Source organism: Microcaecilia unicolor, chromosome 3 (assembly GCF_901765095.1).
Source record: "Microcaecilia unicolor chromosome 3, aMicUni1.1, whole genome shotgun sequence".
Lineage (NCBI taxonomy): Eukaryota > Metazoa > Chordata > Amphibia > Gymnophiona > Siphonopidae > Microcaecilia > Microcaecilia unicolor.
Genome location: NC_044033.1, coordinates 294144706 through 294171807, shown reverse-complemented (window position 1 = coordinate 294171807; position 27102 = coordinate 294144706). Strand labels below are relative to the sequence as shown.

Below are 27102 nucleotides of genomic sequence, written 5' to 3'. Positions count from 1 at the left end.
TGTGGTAGCAGATAGTATATATAAGAGAAACATCAAAGCATTACTTTGACAGTCTGACAGAGTGGGAGGGTGGGGGTATGCATGGGGACATCAAAGCATTTCATTGATATTCTAACAGGATATCAATGAAATGCTTTGATGTCCCCATGCATACCCCCACCCTCCCACTCTGTCAGACTGTCAAAGTAATGCTTTGATGTTTCTCTTATATAAACTATCTGCTACCACATTTGCTTATTTCCGATCTGACGAAGAAGGGCAACCTTCGAAAGCTAATCAAGATATGTATTAAGTTATGTCCAATAAAAAGGTATCATCTTATTTTCTTTTCCATGTTTTATTTTGTTTGATTTCTATTGATAACCTTTAAGAGTGGACTAACACAGTTACCACACCTCTCTACTTTTTGAAAGCAAATTTCAAAGGCAATCATAATATGATCACTGTTGTCAAGTGGCCCCCGGACCGCTACCTCCTGTACCAGATCATGCGCTCCACAAATGACTAAATCTAGAATTTTTCCTTCTCTCGTCGGCTCCAGTACCAGCTGCTCCATAAAGCTGTCCTTTATTTCATTGAGGAAGTTTACCTCCCTAGCGTGCCCTGATGTTACATTAACCCAGTCTATATGGGGTAATTAAAATCACCTATTATTATTGCGTTGCCTAATTTATTTGCCTCACTAATTTCCTTTAACATGACTGCGTCCGTCTGCTCATCCTGGTTGGGCGGATGGTAGTATACCCCTATCACCGTCTGTTTCCCCTTTACACATGCAGTGCCTGCTAGAGCCTATCTGTTAATGCAGTTAATTGGATTACTTCCCTCGATAGAAATACAGTTGCAGAGAACACTTTTAAAACAACTTAGGAATCACCAGCACAGAAATGTAACACGGTTGAAGAAGGAACTACCAGCACAGAATCAAAACTAGTTATTTTAGATTAGTTTATAGTAAAGAGAGGCTTAGAAAGGAGTTAATATTTATGCTGCTTATCCCAGAAATAAGCAGTGGAGTTTCACCAAGTCCATTTTAATAATGGTCTGTAGACTTTTCCTTTAGGAAGCCGTCCAAACCTTTTTTAAACCCCGCTAAGTTAACCGCCTTTACTACATTTTCTGGCAATGAATTCCAGAGTTTAATTACACGTTGAGTGAAGAAACATTTTCTCTGATTCGTTTTAAATTTACTACTTTGTAGCTTCCTTGAATGCCCCCTAGTCCTAGTATTTTTGGAAAGAGTATATACAGACGCTTCATGTCTACCCTTTCCACTCCACTCATTATTTTATAGACCTCTATCATATCTCCCCTCAGCCATCTTTTCTCCAAGCTGAAGAGCCTTAGCCACTTTAGCCTTTCCTCATAGAGAAGTCATCCCATCCCCTTTATCATTTTCGTCACCCTTTTCTGCACTTTTTCTAATTCCACTATATCTTTTTTGAGATGTGGCAACCAGAATTGAACACAATATTCAAGGTGCGGTCGCACCATGGAGCAATACAAAGGCATTATAATGTCCTCATTTTTGTTTTCCATTCCTTTCCTAATAATACCTAACATTCTATTTGCTTTCTTAGCCGCCGCAGCACACTGAGCAGAAAACTTCAACTTATCATCAACGACGACACCTAGATCCCTTTCTTGGTCTGTGACTCCTAATGTGGAACCTTGAATGATGTAGCTATAATTCGGGTTCCTCTTTCCCACCTGCATCACTTTGCACTTGCTCATATTAAACATCATCTGCCATTTAGCCACCCAGTCTCCCAGTCTTGTAAGGTCCTCTTGTAATTTTTCACAATCCTCCCATGATTTAACGACTTTCAATAACTTTGTGTCATCAGCAAATTTAATTACTTCACTAGTTACTCCCATTTCTAGGTCATTTATAAATATGTTAAAAAGTAGCAGTCCCAGCACAGACCCCTGGGGAACCCTACTAACTATCCTTCTCCATTGAGAATACTGACCATTTAACCCTACTCTTTGTTTTCTATCTTTTAACCAGTTTTTAATCCACAATAGGACAGTACCTCCTATCCCATGACTCTCCGATTTTCTTTGGAGCCTTTCATGAGGTACTTTGTCAAACGCCTTCTGAAAATCCAGATACACAACATCAACCGGCTCACCTTTATTCACTGTGCTAGCTAAAGGCTCAATAGAAAGAGTAAAAAGTAGAGGAGACAAGGAGCATCCCTGTTGGGTGCCCCCGTGTAATGCAAACAGAGCGAAGTAGCGCCCATTGACATGGGCAGATGCCAAGAGTTGGGCATAAAGAAGCTGCAGCCAATGTACAAATTGCCCCAAAAATCCCATCTGTTCAAAGTCCAGGGCACTAGAGCAAACACTTTTCAGCATCTAAGGAGAGCAGACACATGGGTATCCCTTCTGTTCAGGCAGTATAGATTAGGTGCAGCACTCTGCACACATAGTTAAAAGTCTGTCGGCCAGCGATAAACTCAGCCTGGTCCTCATGGATCAAGGCAGGCAACATGCATTGGAGTCGGGTAGCCAAAATCTTCGTAAAAATTGTATAATCAGGTTCAAGCAAGGATATGGGACAATAAGAGCTACAGGTCCTTCCCAGGCTTAGGTAACATCATAATAGTGGCCAAATTCCAAATCTTAGGGAGCCCAGCACCTTCATCAAAAGAATTAAAAACTTGTAAGAGCACTGGGGCTAGAATTGCCTGAAACTCTTGTAAAATTTATTGGTAAAGCCATCAGGCCCAGGGGCCTTTCCATTTGGCAAATTCCTAATCGCTTTATTAATCTCATCCAGGATGACAGGCACTACACACACACTGAGAGGTATTCACCTCTGTAGGCTGTATATTAGGATGTATAGTGATTCATAATAGTGGATAAGCATCTCCTTCATACTACTACTACTACTACTATTTAGCATTTCTATAGCGCTACAAGGCATACGCAGCGCTGCACAAACATCGAAGAAAGACAGTCCCTGCTCAAAGAGCTTACAATCTAATAGACAAAAAATAAATAAAGTAGGCAAATCAAATCAATTAATGTGGACGGGAAGGAAGAGAGGAGGGTAGGTGGAGGCAAGTGGTTACAAGTGGTTACGAGTCAAAAGCAATGTTAAAGAGGTGGGCTTTCAGTCTAGATTTAAAGGTGGCCAAGGATGGGGCAAGACGTAGGGGCTCAGGAAGTTTATTCCAGGCGTAGGGTGCAGCGAGACAGAAGGCGCGAAGTCTGGAGTTGGCAGTAGTGGAGAAGGGAACAGATAAGAAGGATTTATCCATGGAGCGGAGTGCAAGGGAAGGGGTGTAGGGAAGGACGAGTGTGGAGAGATACTGGGGAGCAGCAGAGTGAGTACATTTATAGGTTAGTAGAAGAAGTTTGAACAGGATGCGAAAACGGATAGGGAGCCAGTGAAGGGTCTTGAGGAGAGGGGTAGTATGAGTAAAGCGACCCTGGCGGAAGATGAGATGGGCAGCAGAGTTTTGAACCGACTGGAGAGGGGAGAGGTGACTAAGTGGGAGGCCAGCAAAAAGCAGATTGCAGTAGTCTAAATGAGAGGTGACAAGGGTGTGGATGAGGGTTTTGGTAGAGTGCTCGGAAAGAAAGGGGCGGATTTTACGGATGTAGTAAATCTGCTGGATATGAGCAGAGAAGGAGAGAGAAGAGTCAAAGATGACCCCAAGGTTTCGAGCTGAGGAGACAGGGAGAATGAGAGAGCCATCAACAGAAATAGAAAACGGGGGGGAGCGGGGAGGTGGGTTTGGGGGGGGAAAATGAGAAGCTCGGTTTTGGTCATATTTAATTTCAGGTGGCGTTCAGACATCCAGACAGCAATGTCAGACAAGCACTCTGAAACTTTGGTTTGGATGCAAGGTGAGATATCAGGGGTAGAAAGGTAGATTTGGGAGTCATCAGCATAGAGATGGTAGGAAAAGCCATGGGATGAGATTAATGAACCAAGGGAAGAAGTGTAGATAGAAAAGAGGAGGGGACCAAGAACAGAACCCTGAGGTACGCCGACAGGCAGAGGGATAGAAGTAGAAGAGGATCCACCAGAGTGAACACTAAAGGTGCGGAGGGAGAGGTAGGAAGAGAACCAGGAAAGGACAAAGCCCTGGAATCCAAGTGAGGACAGGGTATCGAGAAGTATGCTGTGACCGACAGTGTCAAAAGCAGCGGAAAGATCAAGAAGAATGAGGATGGAATATTGACCTCTGGATTTAGCCAGTAATAGGTCATTGGAGACTTTAGTAAGCGCAGTTTCCGTTGAGTGGAGAGGGCGAAAACCAGATTGTAGTGGGTCAAGAATAGCATGTGAGGAGAGAAAATCAAGGCAGCGGCGGTGAACAGCACGCTCAAGTAATTTGGAGAGAAAAGGAAGGAGGGAGATGGGTCGGTAATTAGAGGGACAAGTAGGGTCGAGTGAAGGCTTCTTAAGATAAGTGTGCAAGACTCCCTGATCGTTCTGGAGGCAGGCAGAATGGTTACCGGTCGCCTGTTGTTTAAGCTTAAGTGCCAGAAGTTGACTGGCTTTGTTGCCAAACTCAAAATGAGTCTGGCACAACCGCAGTAGTTGTTCTGAGATATCAGCCAGCTGAAAATCATTGTTTTAGCCTGAGTTGATGTGCATGCTCTTCCTGACCCATTATCCCTCCACCCTGCCTAAACTGATGCTCCAAGCTGTCCAAGCGGTCCCTAAGGATCCACTTTTGGGCCAACTGAGATTTGCAAGGGTGAGCTTATAGAGTGATGAGTTGGCCCCACCTAACTGCCTTAAGGCCCTCCCAGAGGGTACACAGGGACACTTTCCCAGTACCATTAATCTGATGATAGTCACTTAAATACAGTGCAATCCGCTTAAGTGCAAGGGTCTTGGACCAAAGAAATGCATGCAGTTAACCAGAGCGTGCACTTAACCGTTGTGACCCAAAGAAGCTTGACATCTGATAAACATATGTACAGTACTGTTTATTATTATACGCACAATATACAGTCTGAGTTAACTGACATTAGGCTGGCTTGAAGTAATCAGTTATAGTCCTCTGTACACTCTTGGGTCTGTGAGTTCCATAGACTACATCTGCCAGACAGTAAAAACTGTCATAGCACTGACATCCAGTGGCCTCAAGATAGGCCCGCACAGTGTTGAGACTCTTCAGCGCTCTTGCAAAAGTGACAGGAGGAGGTTGTTGAATTTCATCAGCATGTGCCTCGCTGCTAATTTCTTCATCTGTTCCATCATCAGTGGTTGTTGCCTGCATGTAGGAGCATATCTCAACATCAGTGCTGTCTTCAGCTGTTTGTAGATCGTAATCAACAGCTACGTAGCGATGGAACTAATCTTCAGTAACACCAGCTGGGATGTCAATAACCTCTCCATCTGACGCGTTTGCAACAGCTGCACCTGCTTTATCACTCTCCACATCCTTAACAAAGCTTGCCCGCTTGCAGTAGTTCACAATGGTTGCTTGTGTAACATGATTCCAGGCTTCTTTCTGCATATGTAGGGAATCCAGCAGTGATAGATTACGAGCCAGTTCAACAGCACGTTTATCCTTCCCAGTCTGGTCATCCATAACGCTCATCAGATGACGTAGTACAAGAGCCCGATAATGTTGCTTGAAATTGGTTATTATGCCCAGATCCATAGGTTGGATCAGAGAGGTAGTGTTTGGTGGGAGGAAGACCACCTTGACATTAGATAGTCTGACATCATCCCTGTGTGCAGCACAGTTATCACAAAGCAGCAAAATATGACGCTTTTGTGCCCGCATTCTAGTGTCTAACTTCTTTAGCTACTGCTTCCAAATTTCCCCAGTCATCCACAAATTTGCATTAGCCTCGTATGACACAGGAAGTCGCTTAACTTTCTTGAAGCAACGGGGCTGTTTGCTCTTTCCAATGACGAGGGGTTCCAATTTCTCACTCCCATCCATATTGCAGTAAAGGAGGATTGTCAGTCGATGTTTTACCTCCAGTAGTTTCGGCATGTTTGAATGCAAGTGTTCCATCAGGAATTGCTCACCAGTAGAGACCATTTTCGTCAGCATTGAAAATGTCATGAGGTGCAAACTCATTCAAGATGGTAGGAAGAACTGAACCAACCCAATTTTCAGCACCAAAGTCATCAGCGTCTTGTTTCTCACCATGCTATTTCTTGACTTTTATGCTGTTCCTTTCCTTCCATCTTTCCAACCATCCAACAGTGCAGTGGCGTACCAAGGGGGGGGGGGGGGGCGGTCTGCCCCGGGTGCAAATCAGCGGGGGGTGCTCTGCTCGCGCTGCTCCAGTCCCTCTATTTGGGCCGTCGACCCTGCCTCCCTTCTGGCTGGTTCTGCGCGGCGCACCCTTCTTCTGCTCCACCCCTGCCAAATTGCTGCCGCTATTGCCTCTCCATCTCCTCTGGCCGGACGGTCCCGCGCCTTCCTCCAGCAGCCTCTAGCCCTGTGTGTCAACACCGCCACTGCTGCTGCTTCTCACCCAGCAGACTAGCAGCGGTAGCGTAGCGGTATGAAAAAGCAAGAAGATTGAAGGGTTTGGGTTTAAACTACCCGTGGCTGCTGATCCCGCCCCTATGACGTCATTTACAGTTCTGGAGCACAGTCGGCAGCCACGAGTAGGTAAGGCCCTGCGATCTTGGTTTATTATTTTTTTCTGATAGTTTGAAGCGGGAGGAGCAGCATCAGCATCGGGGGGGGGGGGGGGGGGGGTGAATGGATCCGGTAAAAAGGATAGAGAGGGCAGACAAGGAAGAGGGGAGAGGGCAGACTGTGACAGTGGATTGAAGAAAGGCAGAGATAGAGAGGGTAGATGGTGGATGGAACATGGGGCAGAGAGAGGGGGAGAGAGGGAAGTGGGCAGACCCTGGATGGAAGGGAGAGAAAGGGCAGATGGTGGATGAAAGGAGCAGAGAGAGAAAGAGAGGTACAGAGGGAAGACCCTGGATGGAACGGACAGAAAGGACAGATGGTGAATAGATGGGGGGGGGGGGGGGGGAGGACATATCCTGGATGTAAGGGAGAAAGAGGGAGAGCAGATCCTGGATGGATGGGAGAGAAAGGGCACATGGTAGATGGAAGGGGCAGAGAGAGAAAGGGCACATTCTGTATGGAAGGGATAGGAAGGGCAGATGGAAGGGGCAGAAACAGAGAGAGGAGGGATCCTGGATGGAAGGGAGAGGGTGGGATGGCAGACCATGGATGGATGAGAGAGAGAAAGGGCAGATAGTGGATGGATTGGGCAGAGAGAGAAAGGGCAGACCCTGGATGGAAGACAGAGAAATGGCAGAGGATGGAAGGGCAGAGACAAAGAGGGCAGATCCAGGATGGAAGCAAGAGAGATGGCATACAATGGTTGGAAGGCGGGGAGAGAGGACAGACAGGGGCATATGGTGGATGGAATGGGTAGAGACAGAGAAAGCACACACTGCATGGAAGGGAAAGAGGGAGCAGACACTGGATGGAAGGGAAAGAGGGCAGATGCTGGATGGAGGGGCAGAAAGAGAGAAGCCAGACACTGGATTACAGGGGCAGGGAGAGAGAGAAGGCAGACACTGGATGGAAGGGGCAGATGGTGGATGGAAGGGAGAGAGTGAAGAGAAGATGAGGAAAGCAGAAACCAGTGTGACAGCAAAGGTAAATAAAATATTTTTTTATTTTTTTCTGCTTTAGGTTAAAGTGCTTTAGGTTAAAGTAGCTGTGTCAATACATCTTTATAAATAGAAAATGGAAATAAAGGTAATTTTTATTGGACTAATTTTAATACATTTTGACTAACGTTCAGAGACCAAAACCCCCTTCCTCAGGTCAGGACAGGATACTGTAATAGCAGTATACTGTATTGACCTGAGGAAGGAGGTTTTGGCCTCTGAATGCTAAATGTATTAGTCCAATAAAATGGTATTGTCTTGTTTTCCTTATTTGTTTTATTTCTATTTGTTAATTTGTAAAGTGGGGATTGGTATTTGCTAGTTTTTTCAAATTTACATCTGCTATCTTTATATTTTGCACATCAGTAGGGGACATACATCACTATCACTCTTTCTGTGGTGTTGCATTGTATTCAGACTCTGGCTTCTTGGGGTTCAGTTTAATTTTTGTCTAAATATTTATATTGTTAGTTTATATTTTATTTAAAATTTGCTATACTGCTAATGCTCACTAGCAGGTCTTAGCGTTCACAATGATTAAAACCAGTTTGTGGTTACTTATTTTATAGTGGATTAGGGTGTATCTGTGTCTGTGAAAAAGACATGGTTTTCTGTTGGCATTGACTATGCAGGATCGATGATCTGTACTATTCTTGCTGGTTTAGTTTTACAATAGATGTTTGATGTTCTACTGCTCACTGCAATGTTTAAAATGCTGCCTTTTCCTAGGTACACTCTTGTGTGACTCGTAGAAATTACTGCTTAAGATATGGTAGAATTGCAATGTAGGTCCTGAATGACATTTGTTGTGTTTTGTATTCTCAGTATTTATAATACTGGATTTTGGAGGGGGTGTTAAAAAATGATCGGCCCCGGGTGTCAAATACCCCAGGTATGCCACTGCAACAGTGGCTTTGAATTCAGTCAGTCCAAGACTTTCTGCTACCTGGTTAGCTTTCTCCATAAGCAGTGGACCACTGACAGGAAACTGTCTGCTCCTGACTCGAGAAAACCACCGAAGAAGAGCATATTCTACCTCCTCAGCTTTTCCCGCACATTTTCGTTTCCGTTGTGGATTTGTATTGTTTTGTCAGTCTTCCAGAAGCTGGTCTTTCTGCTTCAAGACACGTGAAATTTGACTGGGATTGACACCATATTCTTTAGCACTCGTCCTTCCCTATATCCCTTCCCGTGCACTCTGTTCCCTGGATAAATCCTTCTTATCTGTTCCCTTCTCCGCTACTGCCAACTCCAGACTTCGCTCCTTCTGTCTTGCTGCGCCCTATGCCTGGAATAGACTTCCTGAGCCCCTACGTCTTGCCCCATCCTTGACCATCTTTAAATCTAGATTGAAAGCCCACCTCTTTAACATTGCTTTTGACTCGTAACCACTTGTATCCACTCGCCTCCACCTACCCTCCTCTCCTCTTTCCTCTACACTTTAATTGATTTGTTTGCTTTATTTTTTGTCTACTAGATTGTAAGCTCTTTGAGCAGGGACTGTCTTTCTTCTATGTTTGTGCAGCGCTGCGTACGCTTTGTAGCGCGATAGAAATGCTAAATAGTAGTAATAGCAGTAGTAGATGCTTGACTTTCTTTGTTTTCTAATTTTTTAAGAACTTCTATTTGTTCAGCCAGTGTTAAAGTCTTACAGTTCCGCCGCCATCGCAACGACGATGATGACGACCCCGGTGCATGCTCCAACAACATTCTTTCCCCTTATCGGCCTGGGGCAATTAAAGAGGCGGTAAATTTGAAATCTAGGTTGTCACGCGCCAATCAGCTTCCATAGTCCATGCACACGCTTATGCGGAGTCTTTCCTGCAGAGGAGCAGTCTTGAACCATGCATATAAGCGAATCTTGCACTTATCAGTGGTGCGCTAAAACGAAGTTTGTCCCCATAGAAATTGATGGTGCCAAAAACGGGACCGAAGTACGGCATGCAGTTAAACAGAGCATGCTCTTATCCAACATGCACTTAAAGGGAGTGCACTGTACGTCTCTATTTGTTCAATATTATTAGGGTCCAAAAGCAGAGCATTGCTTAATCTCCATCTTGGGACCCCGTGTCCCTCTCCAGAAAGCTGCAAGATGAGCAACAAAGGGGTGTGGTCAGACCAGGTATGGGTCAGTATTGTATGGGATTGAACAAGTTGGAGAAGTAAAGATGTCATCCAGATCCAAGAATAACAAGACCCACCTATGCACCCAAAATGCCCTTTGTGGATGCCAACTGTGTCCCAAACACCCCTTACCCTACTACCTCCCACTCTCCATCCCCTCCCCCCTTTCCAGTGGTGTCTCCAGACAGAAATATTTGGGGTGGCAACAGTGGGGCAAACTAGGTGTGGAGGGGGACAAGCCAAAGCGATATTTCTGTACTTCATGCCTACAACTTCACATACCCTTCTCCCCAACCTCATTTTTTTAAAGTAGCAAAATAAGATACCAGATCCATGTTTGCACTACCCTCTTCTTCCAGCTAGTTTCAGTTACCAGGTAAAACCACCATTATAATTGATAGCATTATTCAATAAATTCTTTCTGTGTGGCGTGAAGTCTGGGTTCTGTACAGGATTAGACTGAATCTCAGTATAAACCCCGAACATCCAGTTCTGTATCACAAAGTCCATATTCCCCAACAATCAAGCTACCCCTTACAATAATACAAATGTCACGTTCATCACGTGCCCCGCTCCGTGTCGCACTCCTTGCCTGCTCTGCTTCTTGTCTCCACCTCCGTGGAGGGGAGTGTCAGGCGTCGGCCTTCATGGCTGGGCCGACGTTCCTGCAGCCGAGCTCCTCATCTCCGCCTGGGAATGCTGGTCACGCTCCGAGTGGTGTCCTGGTTACCTCTGTTCCTACAGTGGAGCGCCGGCTTTCTTGGCAGTGCCGGCGCTCCGTTGACTCCTTCCCTTCTGGGTGCGGGGCCCGGGAGCACGGAAAGTCTTGCTCCGCCTCCAGCTGCCTAGGATTGGACTCTTGCAACCTGGATCCACCCGGAGCGTCTACTCTTTCTCTCAGTGCTTCGGCTTCTGCTTCAGTAGGTGATTGATTGCGTTGCATCTATTCTCCAGTTGCGATCTGCTTGCTGCCTGACCTGATCTCTGCTTGAATCCAGACTACTCTCTGCTTGCTGCCTGACCTGACCTCTGCTTGAATCCAGACTACTCTCTGCTTGCTGCCAGACCTGACCTCTGCTTGAATCCAGACTACTCACTGCTAGCTGCCTGACCTGACGTCTGCTTGTATCCAGACTACTCTCTGCTTGCTGCCCGACCTGACACTGCCTGAGCCCGGACAACTCTCTGCTTGCTGCCTGACCTGACTACTGCCTGCACCCTGGCTACTCTCTGCTAGCTTCCGCCTGCCTTGGCTCGCTACTTGAACTCAGATTTCTCTCTGCCTGCTGTTGGCTGCTGTCTGACCCCTGTTCATATCCTGAAGTCCTGTTGGCTGCCTGCATCTGAGGGCTCAACCCTCGGGGAACAGCGGTCATTACAGGTGAAGCCTCGGGTTGCTCGGCTGCCTTACAGAGCGCAGGTGTGAGTCTTTGTCCCGGTGCTCCGTCTGGGCAGAAGGACTCACGAACGCGACAACACAAATTATTCAGATTGTGATTATCAACTCAGGAATAGCAAACATTTCTTCCACTGCCAGACAATTTGATTAAATTAGATTAATTCTTTTGTAAGGTGACTCTTCAGGATGTGGAGACCACTAGTCTTGAGCATTTTTATTTTGGGTGCCAAAGGCCTGCTTTCAAATAGGGACAAACACTTTTCAAAATAACATAAAACCTGGAGGATCCAAGATGGCGTCAAGGGAGGATGTACGTTAGTTGAGTTCCCGTTTTACACAAGAATACCTGAAGAAGTAGGCGCGCTCCCCAGAGAATGGGGAAGAAAAAAGGCAAAGCCGTGGTGTTGTCCTCCTCGAACACGGCTGGGGTTCCCACCACTTCTCAGTCTACTTTGGAGCGATTCGGGGTCATAACGTCGGGGATATCGGTTCCTGCTTCGGGGAACAGCAAGGCTTTATCGCCGAATCTCAGTGGAGAGGGAGTGACTTTGAGTCCCCCTGTTGGCATGACCTCTCCAAGACCTGGAAACAGTAACGCTTCGCTATGGAGGTCGACAGTGGAAACGCCCGAAGAGGGTTAGGATTCTCACGCGATACGAGGAGGTCCTGGCGCAGCATTGACTCTGGATAATAAACCAACTGGGCGATTGAAGAGTGAGCTCTTCCCCCCAAAGATATCTGGAGCGGTTTCTGTGGAGAAATTGGACCTGGTGAAGCCAAAAAATGTCATAATGGACGCACTATGGGAAGTGCTGCAGAGTGTGAATATTTCTCTTCTTCAGATGTCAAAAATTTTTCAAGAATAAATATGTGATTATATCAATACTTATCTAACAAAGTGGAAGTCCAAGAAATAAAAATAGAGACTTTGATTACGGAAATGGTTTCTCTACGAAAATCAGTTAATCTGGTAATGAAGGACAGTCATGTTTCTTGTAAAAAAGTGGAGCTTCTGGAGAACCAATTAAGGAAAAATAACTTGAGAATGATAAATCTTCCTAAAATACCCTATATATAGAGTTATATTACTAGTGACTTTTGCCTTGATTTAGATAGGAACAATATTTTGAAATTGTATTTCTGATACATGGCTGATAGTTTTTTGGGTTCAAAGATAAATATATTTCCTGATATAGTAAGGGAATCGCAGACTAGGAGATGTGAACTCTTGGCTTTTAAGCCAAGAATCATTGCCCTAGGTGGGACCTTCCTAGAGCGATTCCCTTGTAAGTGTTTTATTTCCTTATTACTTATTTGTTGAACCCAAGAAATTACAAGAGTTTGTGGAGTTAAAAGAACAGATGAAGAACCCTGTGTAGCAACTTCCTTTAGTTACCACTGTACCGGCTGCAATTACCGATTAACCTTCCTCCCTCAGAAAATATGAATTTGTAAGATTAACCACTTGGTGTTTTTCTTATTTTCTTTGCGATTGTTTTCCTGATCTTGGATTCCCCCAATTGTGGACAATTATATATATTGTTGAGAGAAAATGTTTTTTCTTTTTCCTTATATTGATTTCTGTTTTTTCTTACATTTACGTGATAAATGTGAATGTAATTAAGTAAAATGATAAATAAAAAAATAAAAACAAAACAAAACATAAAACCTCACAAAAAGATATTCAAAACCTATTTAGCAAACTTACCAAACCATAAGAGCCCTAATCCATCTATGAAAAGGCAGTGCTATAAATATTACACAGAGAAACTAGAAGTAGGTATATTGCTACAGATTCTTGGACACTACATGAGGGCAGAATCCTGCACCTCAGTCACACATGCACAATATAGATTGACCCTCACCCGATGCAAAACAGGACTACAAAAGGCATGCAGATAAAATTGAAATGGAGACTCCCGCACAAGAAAGCCAGACACTAAAAGTAGTGCAGTACTTAAGAGAAACATAAACACAATTTTTCTTGTACTCTGCAAAACATAAAAATAGAAAAGAAACATTTCCCAAAGCAGACACATCCCAATCCTTTGAAAGTATCAAACAATATTTTTCTTTTCTACCTTTGTTGTCTGGGCACTTTATTTCTAATTGGGCTGGTCCCAGTCTCTTTTCCACGTTCCTTGTGTCAGTCTTCTCCCAAATTCTTTTCCATTTTTGCCTTTCCATTTTTTTTCTCTTCTCTTGTCTTCTTCTTTTCCTTCTCTACATCTATCTGCCACTGATATTTTTGTGGTTTTTTTCCACTTTTTTCTGTGCTTATATTAGAGACCTCTCAGCATACAGTGTCAGCGAATCAGAGACAAGTCTTACATGTGTGCACCAGAGTGTTCCAACTTCTGTTCCTTCCTTGCCTGCAGTGCAATGGCTCAAATCCAGAGAGAGAGACTGAGAGAGCTGACCGGAATGGGTCTTGCGGGGATGGGTGGGGATAGGTTAAATTCTTGTGGGGATGGGTGGGGACGGATTGTGACGGATTCAATTCTTGTGGGGATGGGTGGGGACGGGTAAGATTCCAGTGGGGCAGGTAAGATTCCAGCAGGGACAGGCGGGGATGGGTAAGATTTCTGTCCCCGTGTCACTCTCTAGCTTATATCCACCCATTTGATTTTACCATAATTCTCCCTTTCTCTCACCCTCTTCTTAGTCTTCTCCTTTTTACCTCTCATCTACCTACCAGCTTTTCCCATCTACCTCTCCAGTACTCCCCCTTGCGCCCTCTGACTCTTTTCTTTTCCACTCTCCTAGCCTCTCCATCTTTCACCCACTCCCTAGTCATCCACTTCATCCTCTGTACTCTCCCTCTCACCTACGCTTCAGTACCACTCATCGTCTCACCAGTCCACCTCCACCCCTATCTCTCTTTTCTTCCCTTGCCTCCAGGCTATTCCCATCTCCTATTGCCTCGTTAGCCTCATTTCCATCCTTATTGAGCCTCTTCAGAGACCTCTCCCTTCCTCTCATACCCCCCTCCCCCATACTCCCATCCCTTTTCAATGCCTTTCATCCCCTCTCCTGTCTTCCAGGTCATTCACATTATGTTTCAACCTTTCCCACATTTCATCCCCTCTCTCCCTTCCCATTTCACACTTTTACTCATTTTCCCAATCCAGCAACACACCCATACTCAAACCTACCAATTGCCAAGCCCTCCCTATTCCTTCAAAATTCCCTCTCCATCTCTCCCATCCATAATTCACTGCTCTTCCTCCCCCTTAAAAAAATTATCCCACACAATCACCCCTGAGTCCCATTCATCTTATGCTGTTTCCAGGGTTTCTGGTCAATTTGATATTTCTTCTCTCTCCATGTCCACCATCAATCTCTCTGTGTCTATATCTGTCCTAATATTTCCCTTCTGGGTCCCTGTCCCTATCCCTCCCCCAAGTTCAGCATCTGTCTTCTTTGTCCTCATATCCCCATGTCCAGCATCACCTTATCTCCTCTTCATGTCCAGCTTCTCCTCCTCTCTTCCCAATCTCCTGCTCCTTCCATTCCAGTGCCAGCATCTCCCCTTGCCCCTCCTGCAGTCCAATATCGCTCTCTTTGTCCCTCCCTCCTTCTTTGGGTTCATTGTCTCTCCCACTCTTCCCCCTCCCCATCATCCAGACTCTTTTTTTTACTCTCTGCTGCTCACCCCTTCCCATCTCTTCTCCTCTCTTTCTCTCACCCCCTACCCTCTGTGGCTCCAGAATCTCTCCCCCTTTCTTCCCCATCCTTTCATCTGATCTCTCACTTCTCTTCTCTTCTCTGCACTCCACCCCCATCCTGCATCTCTCCCCCTTCCACCACTGTGATCAGGCATCTCTCTTCCCCCTCCACACTCTCTACATGGTATATTTCTCTTCTCCCTCCCCTAGATGTGGCCCCCACATCTCCTTTCTATTTCCTCCCCCCCTCTCAGTGGTCCTCTAACCATTTGATATGTTGCTGGCAATGTTAGACATTCAAGTCAGATACCGCTACTACTTATCATTTCTATAGCGCTACTAGACGTACGCAGTGCTCAAGAAGTGTTATCTGCAATGAGCTCCGCCTATGCAGGAACAGGAAGTTGCATCAGAGTTCCCGCCTACTCTGATGCAATTTCCTGTTCTCGCATAGGTGGAATGTGGTACAGAGAACACTTCTTGAGTCAGCTGATGGTATTCTATGATTTTTGTGTGGAATTGGGCAGCTCTTTTAAACTCACCACAGGCAGTTTCCTATGGTCACGGGTTGCCTTTTTTGGGTGTATTTTTTGCTGTGCCGAAAGGCCGTGCATTTTCCCCTCCCCTCCCCACTCCTCACATTGTTTGTTGGTGAGAGATAGAGATCACAGAACTCTTGAGAGTAAAGCAGATGGCCAGCCCCTCTATCAGTTAGTATATATCTTTTGAAAGCAGTAGAACTAGGCCACTCAACTCAATAACTTTAACAGAACTCCCATCCTCACTATAACAAAAGAGAACCAACGAGAAAACACTGCAGCCATGAAACGAAGTTGCAACAAGATCTGCCGAAGCAGAATTTCTTATTTAAATTATTATTATTATTATTTATTGCATTTGTATCCCACATTATCCCACCTATTTGCAGGCTTAATGTGGCTTACAGAGTTTTGTTATGACATAGTCGTTACAGGAAATCAGATACAATTGGTAGTGTACAGAGTTTTGTTATGACATAGTCATTACAGGATATAAAATACAATTGGTAGTAAACAAAGATTAAGTAAGGGAAGAGAGAAGGAGGTGTTAGGGAGGGTAGTATAGAAGGTGGGCTATCATAGCTGGGTGGATTCATGGGGTAGTTTTGTAAGGCTATGGGTTCTCTTTGTAGGCCTCGTTGAAGAGATGTGCCTTCAAGGATTTGTGAAAATTCATTAATTCGTCAGTAGTTTTCAAGGCCGTAGGTAATGCATTCCACAATTGCGTGCTCATGTAGGAGAAGGTGGTGGAGTGTATCAGCTTGTATTTTAGTCCTTTACAGCTGGGGAAGTGCAGGTTGACTGAATCTGACTGAATCTGCATAAGAGAAAAAAGAATAGAGCAGTGTCAAAAATTAGTCAGATAACGGGAGGGAACCTGGATTCATCTGCTGTTGCTAAAGGAAAGAAAATTATCAGGTAAGACCTAACTTTATCTTCCTTGTCACAAACAGCAGATGAATCCAGGAACTGGTGGGATGTACCAAAGCCTACTCTAAGAAGGGCGGGAAGCAGACATCCCCCACGCTAAGACCTGAGCCCCAAAACGCGCATCTTCTGAGGAGGCAACATCCAACCGGTAGTGTTTAACAAAAGTATGCTGAGACGCCCAAGTAGCTGCTTGACAAATCTCATCCATATGAAGAGAAGAAGTCTCCACCCAGGACGCCGCCTGCGCTATAGTGGAATGAGCCCGAACAGCCATAGGCGGCTCTCGACCATGTGACAGATACGCTGACGCAATGGCTTCCTTAATCCAACTCGCTATCGAAGCTTTGGAGGCCGCCTCACCTTTCCGCAGCCCCAAAAGAAGGACAAATAGGTAGTCCAATCTCCTAAACTCATTAGTAACCTGAAGATAATGCAACAGCACCCTTCGGACATCCAACAGGCGAAGGGAAGAATACTCCGCCAGAAAATCCTCCTTCCTAAATGAAGGGAGAAACAGAGTCTGATTGAGATGAAACTCTGACACTACCTTTGGAAGAAAGGAAGGAACTGTCCAAATCGAAACTCTCGAATCTGAAAACTGCAAAAAAGGATCTCTACAAGACAACGCTTGCAGTTCCGAAATGCACCGAGCTAAGGAAATCGCCACAAAAAAACAGCCTTACGCGTAAGGTCCTTATCTGTTGACTTTTGTAAAGGCTCAAATGGAGACGTCTGTAATGCCCTGAGCACCAGATTAAGTCGCCACGAAGGACAAGGCCGCCGAAGAGGCGGCCGCAAATGAAGAACTCCTCGTAAAAAATGAGCAACATCCGGATGAGCTGCTAAGGAGTAACCGGCTACTCGACCCCAAAAGCACACTAGCACTGCTATTTGTACTCACAGAGAGTTATACGCGAGACCCTTAGAAAGGCCGTCCTGCAGGAAATCCAATATCACTGCAATAGATGCCCGAAAAGGAGAATCGATCTTCCGCTCACACCACAAAGAAAAGAGTTTCCACACTCGAGCATAAGCGTACGAAGTGGACTGTTTTCTTGCTTGCAAAAGTGTCGTAATCACTAGTTCCGAAAAACCTCTATTCCTCAATCGGTTCCTTTCAATAGCCAGGCCGTAAGACCAAAGCGGGAGGGATTTTCCATCTGAACAGGACCCTGGCACAGAAGATCCGGAGTCACCGGAAGACGCAGTGGAGCGTCTTGCAACAGACGACCCAAATCTGCGTACCACGGTCTTTGAGCCCAATCTGGAGCTACCAGAATCACGAGCCCGTGATGACGACTGATGCGATGAAGAACTCTCCCTATCAGAGGCCAAGGAGGAAACACATAGAGAAGTCCCCGCAGTGGCCACGGCTGCAAAAGGGCATCGATCCCCGCAGACTCGGGCTGCCTTTTCCGGGAAAAAAATCTGGGCACCTTGGCATTCTGAACCGTAGCCATGAGGCCCATCACTGGTGTTCCCCAACGACGAGAAATCAGACTGAACGCCACCTCCGAAAGCGACCATTCCACCGCATCCAAGAGAGTCCGGCTGAGGAAATCTGCCTGGACATTGGACTGGCCCACAATGTGAGCCGCTGATAGGCAAAGAACATGAGTCTCCGCCCACTCCATGAGGCGAGATGCCTCCACCGCTAGGGACGAGCTGCGAGTCCTCCCAGGCAATTGACATAAGCTACTGTCGTCGAATTGTCCGACAACACACGAACAGGTTTCCCTTGTAGGAGATCCTGAAACTCGGTCAAGGCATTCACCACCGCTCTCAACTGCAAACAATTTATGGACCACGCCGCCCCAAGAGAGGTCCAAGTTCCCTGAGTCACTCTGTGGAGCTCCCCAACCGGTCAGACTGGCATCCGTCACGACCACCACCCAATTCAGGGAGGCTAAAGGCATGCCCTTCCGCAACTTGGTTGGACATACCCACCAAGACATGCTGTTCCTGGCCGCAACTGTCCAGGACAGCCGGCGCTGATAATCGAGAGACGTCGGAGACCATCTGCTCAGAAGAAACAACTGGAGAGGCCGCATGTGAGCTCTTGCCCAGGGCACTAACTCCAGCGTAGCCACCATAGACCCCAGGACTTGGACAAAATCCCAAATCCGGGGACGAGGCAACCGCAACAAGCCGCGCACCTGCGCTACCAGTTTCATTCTGCGTCCATTGGGAAGGAAAACTTTCCCTACCTTGGTATCGAAACGTACCCCCAGATACTCCAAGCTCTGTGATGGACATAGTTTACTCTTGTCCAGGTTGATTACTACTACTACTACTATTTAGCATTTCTATAGCGCTACAAGGCGTACGCAGCGCTGCACAAACCTATCCCAACGACTGCAGAACAGAGATCACTCTGGAAGTGACAGCCCAACTCTCCTGCGGAGAGGAGGCCAAAATCAACCAGTCGTCGAGATAGGGATGAATTCGAATTCCCTCTTTCTGCAAGAAGGCCGCCATCACCACCATGACCTTTGAAAAGGTGCGTGGAGCAGTGGCCAGGCCAAAGGGAAGAGCTTGAAACTGAAAATGACGACCTAAAATTGCAAGCCTGAGGAACTGTTGATGTGGTTGTCAAATTGGGATGTGCAGATAAGCCTCTTTGAGATCCAGCACCGTCAAGAACTCCCCCGTTGAACCGCCGCGATAACAGCTCGCAATGTTTCCATGTGAAAATGACGTACTCGCAGAAACTTGTTCATGACCCTTAAATCCAGAATCGGGCGAAAGGCTCCACCTTTCTTGGGTACCACAAAGTAAATGGAATTACGGCCTTTGCGCAACTTGGGAGGAGAGACGGGAACTATGGCTCCGAGCTTCACTAGCTCTTCCAAAGTGGCTAGAACAGCTAAACTCTTTGATTGAGTCTCGCAGTGAGACTCCAGAAAAAATTCTGTGACGGGTGCACTGAATTCCAGCCTGTATCCATCTCGCACCACATCTATTTATTTATTGCATTTGTATCCCACATTATCCCACCTCTTTGCAGGCTCAATCTAGGACCCACTGGTCTGGATCTTCAATATTCAAAGCTTGAGAAATTAAGGAAGACAATTCATCTTTTTGAAAAAGACGGACGGAAGAAGAATCATCCGCCTGCTCCTGAGGCAGATCAATATCCTCCCTGTCTTCCCCTACCGCCTGCCTCCAGGACCCCTCAGAGGGGGCCACAACAGATGACATTGCCGACCCAAGGGGCAATGACCCTTCCTGAGATTGAGATATCCTTCTTCTCTTAAACGCAGCCCCATCCTGTTCCATAGGACTCAAAATGCCCTTCTGAGCTGCTTACAGCGCCAAGGGATCAGCAGAACTTCCTAAGGAGGGAAGGGAAAGGGCCTGCTTCATGACAAAAGCCTGATGCATAAGTAAAACAAATTCCGGCGAAAAAAATTCTCCCGGAGCATCAGTAGCCTCAGGCCCGAGACCTGCCCGATTTTCAGGCGCCCTGAAAAACGCCCCAATCGAAGGGAAAGGTGGGAGAGTCAGAACCGCCACAGGAACCGCTTCAGGCATGCTAGATAAAATGGTGCGATTACCACACGCCTCAACACGGGAAAAAGTCTGTTCCCCAATGGAGAAAGAACCCTCCATCCCAGCCACTTCAGCGCACTCAGCGCTACACAGTCCTGCCGAGGAACGCCGCTTCCCACAACAGGAGCAGCGTTTAACTGTTTCCGCCGCCATGCTGCCCCGCTCCACAAAAAGAAATTCAAAGCCGGCACTTACCAGCTGATTCTCCCTGCAGCACAGAACCGGCAGCCGGAGCCAAGGGAAACCGCTCTGGCTCCGAAGACAGCAGCAGTCAGTCAGACAGGAACTATTCCTCTAGGCTCTTCGCAAATATTTTGTTTTACGATCAATTTTATGGTTCTCAGCTTTTCTTTTTTTTTTTAAGTGAGGAGGGAGAACAGAGCCAAATAGAGAGAATAGAAATCTGTCAAAGAGAGTACAGGGTGAGGCAGGGACCCAGCAATAAGGTATGCCCCCAAAGTTGACACCTTCAGTCAGCCACCCCTTCTCAACTGGCCAAATAGCCCAGGAGCACTCTCAAAGGCCTAGAATCCAGGAGCTCAAGAGAAGCTGTCCATCCACCTGCTGGAGACAGAGATATACTAACTGATAGAGGGGCTGGCCATCTGCTTTACTCTCAAGAGTTCTGTGATCTCTATCTCCACCTGCTGGTAGATGGATACAACCCACCATTTCCTGGATTCATCTGCTATTTGTGACAAGGAAACTTCTGCTTCCGAGAAGATTCCCTTCGCTTCCTCCAACAGATGGACCTGGTGGAGTCGGACACCTTTATAAAATAACAGCGCAAAAGGATGCTTCTATTTGTATTTAATTCTTTTCTCACGCAGTTGGGCTGTTGTGACAAAACAGTAGGGTTTTAAGCCTGAAAAAAAACTGCCTTAATTAATTCTTGAAGTGTATTTCTCCTATTGGCTCCTATTGGCCAGCAGGTGGTGTTTCCTTACTTTAAAGCAGTTACAGAGTAATGACTGTTTTTCTTTAGTCTGGTACAGATAGGAAATAAGATGCAGTATACTTTTGAAAACTTATTGTCCTGGGTTCTGATTGGCCCAGGAGCTCAATTCATCTAAGATGTACTCACTTTTGCCCCAGTCTTAGCCAGGGAGAAAAGAGAGAAAGATCTCTTTGCTGAGACCCTATGAACAGTTATATTTGATAACCTGTGAGCAGCTATATGTTCCTGATCTTCCCAGAAACTATTCAGGTAGTGAATAGATGTTTAGATAGTTTTATAATTGATCCATATTTAGTTACCTGTTACTGTTTGCTGAATTGCACCTTTTCTGTTCATTGTTCTAATTTTGAATGACATTCAACATTTTTAGTTTACCTCTGCTTGTCTGGACTGACAAAGAGTCCAGGTGATTTCTGTGTTGGGTCTGTGAGTGCTTTCTGGGAACTGTGGGACCACTGGGAGTGTGGCCCCCAGTAACCTAGAAATCACTGGAGATAATTTGAGAATGGGAGACTCACTCAGAGGCAGTTGGGACCCAGTCAGTGAAAGGAGGGTGCTAGTGTAGAGCACAAGTGACAGTTGCATGTGGATCTGAGCTGTGCTGGGGATAGACCCTCTAAGTGGCTGCAGAGTAGCCCCAGGCAGGTGTTTCATGACAGCTGTTAATGGATGTTTAAGAGTAGTGCTAGCCAGATCCTGGTATATGTTATAGGAGTCAACACAAGAGCAGAGGGTGACAAACTGATTCCAAGCCTGATGATATGCACCTTTTCTGTACATTGTTCTAATTTTCATGACAATAAACATTTTTAGTTTATTGCCTCTGCTTGTCTGGACCAAGCCTGATGATATGCAAAAATCTTTTATTTAGTAGCACCAGATAAATGATCCAACATGGTTCTGTGTTTCGGTGGACGCAACCACCTACTTCAGGGGTAATCAGAGTAACTCTGTGTAAAGTAACTATATATATCCTGGTGCAATTGATGAAGGAAATACCTTGTATACAAAATCTAGACTGTTTATTTGGTATGCAGACTTGAAACAGCACTCCAAACAGAGTTACTCTGTTGACCCCTGAAGCAGATGGTTGCCAAAACATGAACCCATGTCAGGTCATTCATCTGGTGCTACTGAATAAAGGATTTTTGCATATCATCTCCCAGGCTTGGAGTCAGTTTGTCACCATCTGCTCTTGTGTTGACTCCTTTGACGTTCCATGGAGGAGTGCTCCTGTTTTCTGCCCTTTAGCACCTTATATGTTATAGGAGTCATATCCAATTCTGACTGCTTTTAAAATACACTCTTTAATTTTGTAATCCCCAAAGTACACCACTATATCCTTGGGTTGATTATTGTGTGGATTGCCTAGCAGCCTATGTGCACGCTCCACCAAAATAGTAGCAGGAGCTACCTTAGTCTGCCCTTCTGACAATAGAGATCTCACAACCTGTGGCACCACGAACTCACTGTCCATGTATGTTGGAGTCTTGGGCAAACCCTGAAACTGCAGGTTCTAGCGCCAGCTCCGGTTCTCCAGATCCTCTAGTTTATCGAGGATCTGGCGAGCTCCTATGGGAACATCAGCCTCCTGCCTGTTAGTAAGCCCAGCATGTCAGCATGTTCCCCCAGCTGCATTTTGACCTCCTCCACAGTGTCCCAGCTCATGGATCTCTTCACGTAGATCTGCTCCCAGAGCAGCCAGTTCATTGCGATCTGCCTTAATATCTGTCTTTATTTCTTGAAGCCACACTTTAAGCTCACCCAGCAGGCTTTGCTCAGTGTACACTGGCCCAGCTCCAGTACCCAAAGAGATCTGGTGGGGAGGCATCAGGAAGAAGTTGTTGCAGTGGAGGGGCTGCTGCATCCAGGCCTCCCACACAGCCAGAGGCAGAACCACCAGTATAGACAAACTCAGGCAGAGTGATGGAATGCCAGTGAGTACTCATCCCTTATAACACACTATAGGTAGGAGAGTTTACAGCTATAAAATAAGATCCTCGATGGATGTGGATTTCTTCAAAAAGCTAATTATTGCCTGGGGCTGAACAGAGCTCACGTCTCAAGCATCCATATTCCTTGATGACATCACTCCCTCCCCGAGCCTCTCGCCTGTAATAACCAGGAAAACTGGGGCTACATTTATATAATTCAAGTTAAAGGGTTTATATTAGGATTCTGACCCAGGCCGTGTAAGGAATTGTGATAGTTATTACATTTTATATAGACTCCACATTCTATTGGTGGTCTCAGACTTTCACGGGAGCAAGGGATGAAATCACCATCAGCGCCTAAGGGCGGCAAAAACCCAAATTTTTCATTGGTGGGAAGCAAAGAGTTAGGGAGAGGATCAGGTAGAGGCCATGTTAGGGAAGAGCAGTGGACTGAAGGCAGATAGATTTTAGGAGAGGCTGCAGGTTGTGGCAGAGATTAAACTGGTATTTCTCATGGGGGGGGGGGGGTACATCAATATCAATCTTTGCAGGTCCTTATGTTGGGTCCCATCTCCTTCTGCAAAACAACCCCTTCTGCTTCCATTCTTTTCCACAATACTTGGTCCCATAGGCCCCTAGCTGCAGACTCACCAGGTCGTAACTTCAGGCGGATCCTCTGAGGAGTAAGTTGTATCACCTCTCCCTCTTCTGCATTCTCACTCAGGGTCTTATTCTCCAGAATCTCGTGTGAGCTCCTGGGGTTGACTACATGGTGCTCATCACAGCCACGTTTCAGTAGTTCATCCTGTGTGGCACAGCGGGATGAATCTGCCTCACCCGCCTTGGTGAAGTTCTAAGGGAGGATAAAAGAAGATAAGATATGAGAAGTTCACACAAAACACAGTACCTAGGTACAGATGACAGACTGTAAGACTACTTAAGATTTTAGTCTTAACATTTAAAGGTCTTCATGATTGTATCCCAGATTACTTGTCCCGATTTACTATTCCTTATGTTCCCACTAGATACTTGAAATCCCTCAGTGATCACAGACTGGTACTTCCATCGCCTTTCCACACTGGGAAAGCATGCAAACCTCAGCTTTTTACTTTCTTGCACCATATTGGTGGAATAACTTGCCTTTGAACATTCACTTGGAGTCCTCCTTGAAAAAATTCAAAATTAATTTCAAAACTCATCTTTTTACTCTTTTAATTTGAGTTAGTGCACTCTTTTTTGATGTCGGCAGCAGCAGTCAGGTCCAGAATCAGATTTTGTTTTATGCTACTATGACTATATGTTTTGTAGTTCTATCTTAGTTTCTTAATGTCTCTCTGTATTATTTGAAATGGCATTCCTTTCTAGTTTGTGTTTTTAGATTCTGTAAATCGCTGAGCTTTGGCTAGGCCATGAATTGGTGATTAATCAAAATCCAAATAAATGTAAACTTAAGAAGACACAAAGGCTACATACAACGTTCACCCATCATTATATTAAAGAAATATATTTATTTATTTATTTGTGACATTTCTATCCCACATTATCCCAAACAAGTTTGATTTCAATGTGGCTTACAATAAACAGTATAGGATACATAACAAAGAATAATGCATAAGAAAGTAATTTGTTGTAAGAATCCAATTTTACAATACAGTATCATAAACATACTGGGATAACTATGGATGTTTAACATTTAGAAAATCTATTATGAATGAGAAATTGTACATGAAGCAAAGATAAAGTTAATAGTAAATAGAGTAATAACTAATTCAGGTAATAATTTGTTGTTTGAGATATGGTTGTTCTTTCTGAGGGTTTGTTTGAATAGGAACGATTTGAGGATTTTGCAGAATCTAGTATATTCCTGTATATTTCTTATTTTGAGTGGTAAGGAGTTCCATCATTTGGTTCCTAGGTAAGTGAAGTCTGCAGAGTGGACAGTTTTGTAAGATCACTTTGTTGCAATTTGGGAGGTGTAGTCTGAGATAGTTTCTTGCTTCATATTTATTGTTTCTTTGAGGTAAGTTTATTAATAGTACCATATAATCTGGAGCTGTGTCATTTAGTATTTGAAAGATAAAGGTACATCATTTGAAGGTAATTCTTGCTTTGATGGGAAGCCAGTGTAATTTGATTAATAAAGGGGAGGCACTTTCAAAATGAGAGATTTTATATATGAACCTTGCTGCAGTGTTTTGAGCTGTTTGAAGTTTTTTCAACAGGTGCTCCTTACAGCCAGCATATATGGCATTACAGTAATCGAATTGGGATCATGTTAATGATTGTACCAATAGTCTGAATGTTTCTGATGAAAAATAGGGTCTGATACTTTTTAGTTTCCAAAGAGACCTAAAAGATTTTGTGATTACTGAGGAAACTTGAGTATCAAATGTTAAATGTTTGTCTATAATTATACCTAGAATTTTCAGATTATTGTCAATGGGGAATGAAGTCAATTGTGAAACTGTTGTAGTGGTTTTGGTCAAATAGGTTGGTAATGACCATGAATTTAGTGTTTTCTTTATTTAGGTTTAGTTTGGATTCTGAGGCCCTGGTCTCCAGCAGATTTAAGCCAAGTTTTGCCTTTTGTAAGATGTCTTTAATATTCTTTTTGAAGTTTATGTATATGGTAACATCATCAGCATATATGAATGTTTTGAATCCTGCTGTTTCTAGTCTGTTGCCTAGTGGTGACATCATTACATTAAACAGAATGGGCCATAATGGAGAACCCTGAGGGATGCCACAATCTGGTGACCAAGGAGAGGATAAGGTTCCTTTCATTTTCACTTGGTAAGATCTTGATTTCAAGGACTCCTTGAAACCATTTGTGGACTGTGCCACATATACCAAAGTTGTCTAGTATGTTTAGTAGGATATTATGATTGCATCGAATGCGCTAGACATATCAAACTGCATTATTAAGATCTTAGACCCTATGCTAATTTCTTTTCTGAGATTTGATACTAGGGTAGTAAGAACAATCTCCGTGCTATAGCATGGTCTGAAACCTGATTGCAATTTGTGTAGTAGGGAGAAATGTGAAAGGTGGTCCATAGTTTGTGCTGCTACTATTCCTTGCATCACTTTTATCATCAAAGTAATGAAGGCTACTTGTCTGTAGTTTGTTATATCAGTTATGGTGATTGAATTGTTTTTTTGGTATTGGTGTTAGGAATGCATTACCCTCAAACCTGAAAACAATTGACGAAATAACTATCTTTCGCAAAACACTGAAAACAATTTCTTCAACAAAGCCTACAATGAGAACCTACAGCCACACTAATCCACTACACCAACCCATTCAGCTATGAAAGCACACCTGCTATAAATACCCTATTAAATCCCTTCCTTCTCCTGTCTTCCCTTAACTAGTCCCTACACAATACTAATTGTACCTAACATACTGGAATAACCATGTTAATAATACTATGTAAGCCACATTGAGACTGCAAATAGGTGGGGAAAATGTGGGATACAAATGCAATAAATAAATAAATAAATAATAGAACCTTTATTATCAGGGAAAGTACCATGAAATAGTACATGGAAGCAGATTGATGAATCTATTAGGAGCTTTCTTCATAAGGTAATTAGGACAAGGATCTAGAATGCAGTGTGAGTTTGAATATTTTAGGAGGTAATGTTTTACTGTGTCATGGGTTGGTAGTTGGAAGGAAGACCAGATTCTGTTGGTGGCTGTTCCTGTATGTGTGTCTGACTGTTTTTCATAAATATCTCGATGGTTGACTTTTAATTTGAGGACTTCTTCTCTGATTTTAACTCTTTTTTGTTCAAAAAAATAGCCAGTCGCTCTGCTGTTGGTGGTTATTTCTTTTGTGGATAATAGGCTTTTTATCAGATTGAAAAGTTTACTGACAGTAAGGAAATTACCACCGATTATTTTGTTATAGTATTCAGCTTTAGCAATTTTGATCTCATTTTTATATGTTTTGATGGCAATTTTCCAAGTTAATTTGTTTTCGTTTGATTTGTCTTTAGCCCATTTTCTTTCCAGTTTTCTACATTTTCTTTTCAAAAGAAGGATAGATTGATTAAACTAAGGTGAAATTTTCTGGGTTGGTTTGGATGTAGATTTGAGGGGAACCACCTTATTTAAGACATTTTCACATAGATCATTCCATTTAATCATGAAGTTGTCATTGTCTGCTGGAGGAAGAGCAGGATTATTCAAGATGTTAGACCAGAACGTTGTGGTATTTATTTTTCCTCTAGTTTTGTGAGGAATCGTAGTACTTTTATTTTTCATTGATTTTGCATTTTTCTTCCAATAGAGAGAAAACTCGAGTATACTGTGATCTGACCAGGGAGTCTGAGTCCAAGTATGATTACTTAGAT

General features: G+C 44.4%; 1 protein-coding gene across 1 annotated transcript in view; it reads right to left on the bottom strand.

Moving 5' to 3' along the window:
• The window catches only part of ITGB7 (integrin subunit beta 7), a 342955-nt gene that overhangs the window by 156920 nt on the left and 158933 nt on the right, over nucleotides 1-27102 (bottom strand). Inside the window, exon 4 of the mRNA XM_030198181.1 lies at nucleotides 23395-23596. Coding sequence (XP_030054041.1) covers nucleotides 23395-23596 — 202 coding nt within the window. The remainder of the gene's footprint in view (nucleotides 1-23394; nucleotides 23597-27102) is intronic.